Source organism: Onychostruthus taczanowskii, unplaced genomic scaffold (assembly GCF_017590055.1).
Source record: "Onychostruthus taczanowskii isolate IOZ18803 unplaced genomic scaffold, ASM1759005v1 scaffold483, whole genome shotgun sequence".
NCBI lineage: Eukaryota > Metazoa > Chordata > Aves > Passeriformes > Passeridae > Onychostruthus > Onychostruthus taczanowskii.
In genome coordinates this window covers 17,125-24,883 of record NW_024502381.1, presented here as the reverse complement: position 1 = coordinate 24,883, position 7,759 = coordinate 17,125, and the positions used below count along the sequence as shown (strand labels likewise).

The window sequence follows — 7,759 nt, the reverse complement described above, 5'->3', positions numbered from 1 at the left end:
TGGGTTGAGTGTGGCTCTGCAGTAATTTTTGATGTTGTAAAAGATCTGATATATATATATGGTAGTAGTTATTATTTATTGTTCTAATAAGTTTTAAGGTCTTCATTTGAAGTTTTAATTTATATTTGCATTTATTATCTTTGTAATATTAAAAAAAAGAGGAAAAACAAGGGGCAGGTTTGGGTTGTTGGGCGCCAAAATATGGGGAAAAAACAAGGGTCAGTTTTGGTGCTTGGACACCAAAATCCCCCCAGAAAAAGGGGAAAAAATGGATTTTTTCCCATTGCAAATCCCATTTTTCCCTACCTTGGCAGAAGAGGGACATCCAGCTGCTCAAGGCCTACATGAGGGCGATCCGCAGCGTCAACCCCAACCTGCAGAACCTGGAGGAGACCATCGAGTACAACGAGATCCTGGAGTGAGTGCGGGGCATTTCGGGGGATTCTGAGGGAAATTCGTTGTTTTTCGAGGGAAATTTGTCATTTTTTGAGGGAAATTTGTCATTTTTTTGAGGGAACTTTGTTGATTTTTGAGGGAAATTTGTCATTTTTTGAGGGAAATTCAATGGAGGGAATTTAATGAATTTTTGACGGAAATACATTGATTTTTGAGGGAAATTCATCAATTTTTGAGGGAAATTAATCAATTTTTGATGGAAATACATTGATTTTTGAGGGAAATTTGTCATTTCTTGAGGGAAATTCATTGATTTTTGAGGGAAATTTGTCATTTTTTGAGGGAAATTCATTGATTTTTAAGAGAAATGTGTAGGTTTTGGGGAGAAATTTGGTTTTTTTGAGGGAAATTTGTCATTTTTTGAGGGAAATTCATTAATTTTTAAGGGAAATGTGTAGGTTTTGGGGGAAATTTGGTTTTTTTGAGGGAAATTGGTAATTTTTTGAGGGAACTTTGTTGATTTTTGAGGGAAATTCATCAGTTTTTGAGGGAAATTCATTGATTTTTAAGAGAAATGTGTAGGTTTTGGGGAGAAATTTGGTTTTTTTGAGGGAAATTTGTCATTTTTTGAGGGAAATTCATTAATTTTTAAGGGAAATGTGTAGGTTTTGGGGGAAATTTGGTTTTTTTGAGGGAAATTGGTAATTTTTTGAGGGAACTTTGTTGATTTTTGTGGAAATTTGTCATTTTTTGAGGGAAATTCATTAATTTTTAAGGGAAATGTGTAGGTTTTGGGGGAAAATTTGGTTTTTTTGAGGGAAATTGGTAATTTTTTGAGGGAACTTTGTTGATTTTTGAGGGAAATTCATCAGTTTTTGAGGGAAATTCATAGATTTTTGAGGGAAATTAATCATTTTTTGAGGGAAATTAATTGATTTTTAAGGGAAATGTGTAGGTTTTGGGGGGAAATTTGTTTTTTTTGATGGAAATTTGTTGATTTTTGAGGGAAATTCATCAGTTTTTGAGGGAAATTCATAGATTTTTGAGGGAAATTAATCATTTTTTGAGGGAAATTAATTGATTTTTAAGGGAAATTTGTAGGTTTTGGGGGGGATTTGTAATTTTTTGAGGAAAATTTGTCATTTTTTGAGGGAAATTCATCAGTTTTTGAGGGAAATTCATCAGTTTTTGAGGGAAATTCATCAGTTTTTGAGGGAAATTCATCAGTTTTTGAGGGAAATTCATCAGTTTTTGAGGGAAATTCATCAGTTTTTGAGGGAAATTCATCAGTTTTTGAGGGAAATTCATCAGTTTTTGAGGGAAATTCATCAGTTTTTGAGGGAAATTCATCAGTTTTTGAGGGAAATTCATCAGTTTTTGAGGGAAATTTGTAGGTTTTGGGGGGGATTTGTAATTTTTTGAGGAAAATTTGTCATTTTTTGAGGGAAATTTGTTGTTTTTTGAAGAGGAGTGCATGGCTTTTGGGGGGAATTTGCAGTTCTTTTGTGCCCTGGTGGGGGATTGCTCTCAGGTGGAGCTCAGTGGTCTTGGAGCTGTTTTCTGAGCTCAGCAATTCCATAATCCCACCCCAAACCCCCATCCCTGACCCCTCTGAGTGTCCTGAGCTGGGTGAACCCCTACAAATCCACCCCAGACCCCCATCCCTGACCCCCGTGTGTAGCAATTCCATAATCCCACCCCAAACCCCCATCCCTGACCCCTCTGAGTGTCCTGAGCTGGGTGAACCCCCACAAATCCACCCCAAACCCCCATCCCTGACCCCCGTGTGTCCCCCCAGCTGACTGAACCCCCACAATCCCACCCCAAACCCCCATTTCTGACCCCATTATGCCCCCTAAGCTGACTGAACCCCCACAATGCCACCCCAAACCCCATCCCTGACCCCATTATGCCCCCTATGGTGACTGAAACCCCCCAATTCCACGATCCCACCTCATCCCTGGCCCCATTATGCCCCCTAAGCTGACTGAACCCCCACAATGCCACCCCAAACCCCCATCCCTGACCGCCGCGCGTCCCCCCAGGTGGGGGAACCTCCACAATTCCACAATCCCACCCCCTCCCTGACCCCATTATGCCCCCTATGGTGACTGAAACCCCCCAATTCCACGATCCCACCTCATCCCTGGCCCCATTATGCCCCCTAAGCTGACTGAACCCCCACAATGCCACCCCAAACCCCCATCCCTGACCGCCGCGCGTCCCCCCAGGTGGGTGAACCTCCACAATTCCACAATCCCACCCCATCCCTGACCCCATTATGCCCCCTATGGTGACTGAACCCCCACAATTCCACGATCCCACCTCATCCCTGGCCCCATTATGCCCCCTATGGTGGCTGAACTCCCACAATCCCACCCCAGACCCCCATCCCTGATCCCTGCGTGTCCCCCCAGGTGGGTGAACCCCCCACAATCCCACGATCCCACCCCATCCCTGACCCCATTATGCCCCCTAAGCTGACTGAACCCCCACAATCCCACCCCAAACCCCCATCCCTGACCGCCGCGCGTCCCCCCAGGTGGGTGAACTCCCTGCAGCCGGCGCGGGTGACGCGCTGGGGCGGCATGATCTCCACGCCGGACGCGGTGCTGCAGGCCGTCATCAAGCGCTCGCTGGTGGAGAGCGGCTGCCCGGCGTCCATCACCAACGAGCTGATCGAGAACGCCCACGAGCGCAACTGGCCGCAGGGGCTGGCCACGCTGGAGACGCGCCAGATGAACCGGCGCTACTACGAGAACTACGTGGCCAAACGCATCCCCGGCAAGCAGGCCGTGGTGGTGATGGCCTGCGAGAACCAGCACATGGGCGAGGACATGGTGCTGGAGCCGGGGCTCGTCATGATTTTCGCTCACGGAGTGGAGGAGATCTGAGGAGAATCCAGCTCGGGGTGGCAGGGGTTTCCTGGACTTTTAGGGTTTGTGATTTTTGCTCACGGAGTGGAGGAGATGTGAAAAAAATCCACCTTGGGATGGCAGGGGTTTCCTGGACTTGGGTTTGTGATTTTCCCTCATGGTGTGGAGGAGATCTGAGAAAAATCCAGCTCGGGGTGGCAGGGGTTTCCTGGACTTTTAGGGTTTGTGATTTTCGCTCACGGAGTGGAGGAGATCTGAAAATTCCACCTTGGGATGGCAGGGGTTTCCTGGACTTTTAGGGTTTGTGATTTTCGCTCACGGAGTGGAGGAGATGTGAAAAAAATCCACCTTGGGATGGCAGGGGTTTCCTGGACTTGGGTTTGTGATTTTCCCTCATGGTGTGGAGGAGATCTGAGAAAAATCCAGCTCGGGGTGGCAGGGGTTTCCTGGACTTTAAGGGTTTGTGATTTTCGCTCATGTCATGGAGGATATCCAAAAAAAGTCCACCTTGGGGTGGCAGGGGTTTCCTGGACTTTTAGGGTTTGTGATTTTCGCTCACGGAGTGGAGGAGATGTGAAAAAAATCCACCTTGGGATGGCAGGGGTTTCCTGGACTTGGGTTTTTCCCTCATGGCATGGAGGAGATCTGAGAAAAATCCACCTAGGGACAGGAGGGCAGTTGGATTTTTGGGGTTGTGGTTTTGGTTCATGGCGTGGAGATCTGAAAAAATCCACCTCAGGACAGTGGGGGTTTCCTGGAGTTGGATTTTTGGGGTTGTGATTTTCACTCGTGGCGTGGAGATCCAAAAAAATCCACCTTAGGATGTCAGGATTTTCCTGGACTTGGGTTTTTCCCTCATGGCGTGGAGGAGATCTGAGAAAAATCAACGGTTCCACCACCTCAGGATGGTGGGGGTTTCCTGGACTTGGGTTTTTGGGGTTGCGATTTTTGCTCATGGAGACCCAAAAAAATCCACCTCAGGCCAGTGGGGGTTTCCTGGACTCGGATTTTTGAGGTTCTGAAAAAAATCCACCTGAGGACAATGGGGGTTTCCTGGACTCGGATTTTTGGGGTTCCCCCCTTGACTGGACCCGTTAGGAACCCAGCTCGGCCGTTTCAAGGAGAGGGGGAGTGGGGGCTCCACGCACTGCCAGACCCCTCGGGGGTCCCCCAAATCCCAGCCCTGCTGCCCAGCAAGCTCCATCTCCTCGCCCCCTCCTCAATTTCCACCTGGCCTGGTGTCCCCAAGTGTCACCAACCCTGGAGTGAGGGGTCCTTGCCTTGGGGACCCTCCTGTGCCCCTCACTTTGTGCATGCCCCGTTCCCTGGCCCCGGGAGCATCTCCCACCTCCTCCCAATCCGTGTTTGGTTCTGCTTTCTCCACCCTTGGTGTTATTTTTCCAGACACTCGTGATTGTGGTTCTGTATTTTTATTTTTTTTTTGTACTTTAATTTTTTTTTTTTGACCTTTTCTTATTTTTACTCCCCCTTTTTATTTGATTTTCCAGGTACCCTGGGCGGGCACCTCTGGCCTGAGTCCGTGGGACTCGTTGGGAATTTAATTTATTTGCATTTATTTTGTTTTTTTGTTTTTTTTTTTTACCATTGTTTCTCCTCCGGTGTCGGTCCCGGCAGATCCGGCGGGAGGCAGGGATTGAAGTGATCAATAAACAGAATTCTGGTTGCTTTATCCTCGCTTTGGGGGTCTCCTTCTGCACCCCAAAACCCTCCCCATGCTGGGGGGCTCAGTCTTGGGGTGAAAATGGGTGGGTTTGGGGCTGTTCTCCCCATGCTGGGGGGATCAATAAATGTCACTCCTGGGAGGGAACGGGGGTGGCTGAGGGTCCTGGGGGGTCCCCCTGCCCTGAAGCCCCCCAGATGTGCTCCCCAAAAAGGATGAACTTGTCCCCCTTATTCCCACCCTTAAAAGAGCAGAGGCCAGAGTGGGGTTCCCACTTATGCCCTTAAAAAAGGTCAGAGAGTAGAGGGGGGTCCCCACTTTTCCCACCCCAATAGGAGCTGGGAATGGGGGGTCCCCACCCCTAAAAGAGCTGGGACTGGAACTGGGGGTTTGGGGCTGTTCTCCCCATGCTGGGGGGATCAATAAATGTCACTCCTGGGAGGGAACGGGGGTGGCTGAGGGTCCTGGGGGGTCCCCCTGCCCTGAAGCCCCCCAGATGTGCTCCCCAAAAAGGATGAACTTGTCCCCCTTATTCCCACCCTTAAAAGAGCAGAGGCCAGAGTGGGGTTCCCACTTATGCCCTTAAAAAAGGTCAGAGAGTAGAGGGGGGTCCCCACTTCTCCCACCCCAAAAGGAGCTGGGTAGGGGGGTCCCCACCCCTAAAAGAGCTGGGACTGGAACTGGGGGGTCCCCACCCCAAAAAGAGCTGGGAATGGGGGGGGTCCCCACCCCTAAAAGAGCTGGGACTGGAACGGGGGGGTCCCCCCCCCTAAAAGAGCTGGGGATGGGGGGGGGGTCCCCACCCCTAAAAGATCAGAGAATAGAGGGGGGGGTCCCCACTTCTCCCACCCCAATAGGAGCTGGGACTGGAACTGGGGGGTCCCCACCCCTATAAGACCGGGACTGGGGGGGTCCCCATCCCAAAAAGAGCTGGGACTGGGGGGGTCGCCATCCCAAAAAGAGCTGGGACTGCGGGGGTCCCCACCCCTAAAAGAGCTGGGATTGGGACTGGGACTGGGAAGGGGGGGGTCCCTGCTGCTCCCACCCCAAAAAGAGCCGGGATTAGGGGGGGTTCCCCGTTGTTCCCACCCCTTTAAGAGCCGGTACCGGGGCTTGGGGACTCTCCGATCCTCCCGCCGTTAAAGGAGCCGGTACCGGAGGGAGAGCCCGTGCTTTCCCCGCTGTTGCCGCCGTTAAGAGCCGGTAACCGAGCGAGGATCCCTGTGGTTACCCCCGGTAGAAGAGCCAGGACCTGTGGGAGGGGGTCCCCGTTATTCCCGCCGTTAAAGGAGCCGGTACCGGGGCTTGGGGGGGCCGTGGTGTTCCCGCCGTTAAAGGAGCCGGTACCGGAGGCTGAGGTTGTGTGTTCCCCGGTGTTCCCGCCGTTAAAGGAGCCGGTACCGGAGACTGAGGGTGTGTGTTCCCCGGTGTTCCCGCCGTTAAAAGAGTCGGTACCGGGGCCTGGGGCACCTGTGATGCTCCCTTCGTTAAAAGTGCCGCTACCCGGTGTGCTCGCCGCTACCGGAGGAGCTCCGGTGTGTGTCCCCCACAAGCAAAACAATGCTTCGCGTCACGGACAGGATTCGAACCTGTGCGGGGAAACCCCATTGGATTTCGAGTCCAACGCCTTAACCACTCGGCCACCGTGACTCTCGCGCCTCCGTCCGCCGCGCTCCGCATAGACCCGGCCCCGCCGCCGCTCCCGGCCCCGCCCCGCCCGGTGCTCGGTGTCCGGTGCTCGGTACTCGGTGCCCGGTGCTCAACGCGGGGTGCACGGCTCGGTGCTCAAAGCCCGGTGCCCGGTGCTCGGTGTCCGGCTTTGTGCTCACTTCCTGGTGCTCATTGTCCGGTGCCCGGTGCTCAATGCCCGGTTTGGTGCTCAATACCCAGTGCCCGGTGCCCAGTGCTCGGTGCTCAAGGCTCCCGGTTTGGTGCTCAATACCCAGTGCCCAGTGCCCGGCCCGGTGCTCGGTGCCCGGTGCTCGGTGCCGTTCCGGTGCTCCCTCCGGGTCTCATCCCTTTCCACCCCCGCCTTCCCCTACCCCAGGCCGCTCCAAGCCCCGTCCGAGCCGGCCTGGAACACTCCAAGGGATGGGGCAGCTCTGGGGAATCCATTCCTCACCCTCTCGAGGAGGAATTCCCTCCCAATACCCCGTCTAAACCCAATCTCCTGCGATTTGAACCCATTTCTCCCTGTCGTGCCTCTCTTGCCGCACTTGCGGGCGGCGGGACCGGGAACGGCGCCCGGGGGCAGCGGGACCAACAACGGGCGGTGGAGCGGGAGCTCGGGGCCCGGAACAGCGCCCGGGGCCCGGGACAGCGCCCGGGGGACAGCGGGGTCGGCGGGAACGGCGGCAGCGGGACCAGCAGGAGGCGGTGGCGGGCGCGGCGGGCGGTACAACGGGGGCGGCGGGGCCGGGAACAGCGATCGGTGTCGTGAACAACGATCGGGGGTGGCGGTGCGGGAGCGGGAACAGCTCCCGGCGCCGGTAACACCGGGCGGGAGCGGGAACAGCGCCCGGCACCGGCAACACCGGGCGGGAGCGGCGGAGGCGGCAGTGCGGGAGCGGCACCGCCAGGGGGCGGCAGCGGGGCGGCGGGAGCGGCAGTGCGGGAACGGGAGAGCACCAAAGGGGGCGGCGGGGCCGTAACAGCGACCGGGGCCGGTGCGAGCGGCGGGGACAGCCACCGGGATCGGGGACAGCGGGATCGGGGACAGCGGGATCGGGGACAGCGGGATTGGGGACAGCGACCGGCGGCGGCGGCGGCGGCGGCGGGCGCGGCAGTGGCGGCGGGCCGGCAGGGG

General features: G+C 54.4%; 1 protein-coding gene and 1 non-coding gene across 2 annotated transcripts; one reads left to right on the top strand and one right to left on the bottom strand.

Annotated features, from left to right (window-relative positions):
- The first annotated feature begins 316 nt into the window (after nucleotides 1-316).
- On the top strand, nucleotides 317-4,962 carry RNF41 (ring finger protein 41). The gene is made up of 2 exons (XM_041414950.1): nucleotides 317-418; nucleotides 2,939-4,962. Exons 1-2 carry the CDS (start codon nucleotides 345-347, stop codon nucleotides 3,288-3,290), a joined length of 426 nt encoding a protein of 141 aa, XP_041270884.1. The 5' UTR covers nucleotides 317-344; the 3' UTR covers nucleotides 3,291-4,962.
- Nucleotides 4,963-6,521: 1,559 nt separating this feature from the next.
- Nucleotides 6,522-6,603, bottom strand: TRNAS-CGA. The gene has a single exon. It is a non-coding gene; the product is annotated as a tRNA-Ser (tRNA).
- Between the last annotated feature and the right edge of the window lie 1,156 nt (nucleotides 6,604-7,759).

Excerpts from the sequence above, each read along its gene's own strand:
- RNF41 (XM_041414950.1), top strand. The coding sequence starts at position 345 with ATGAGGGCGATCCGCAGCGTCAACCCCAACCTGCAGAACCTGGAGGAG. Across the intron at positions 419-2,938 it reads GAGTACAACGAGATCCTGGA|GTGGGTGAACTCCCTGCAGC; the intron begins GTGAGTGCGGGG and ends GCGTCCCCCCAG.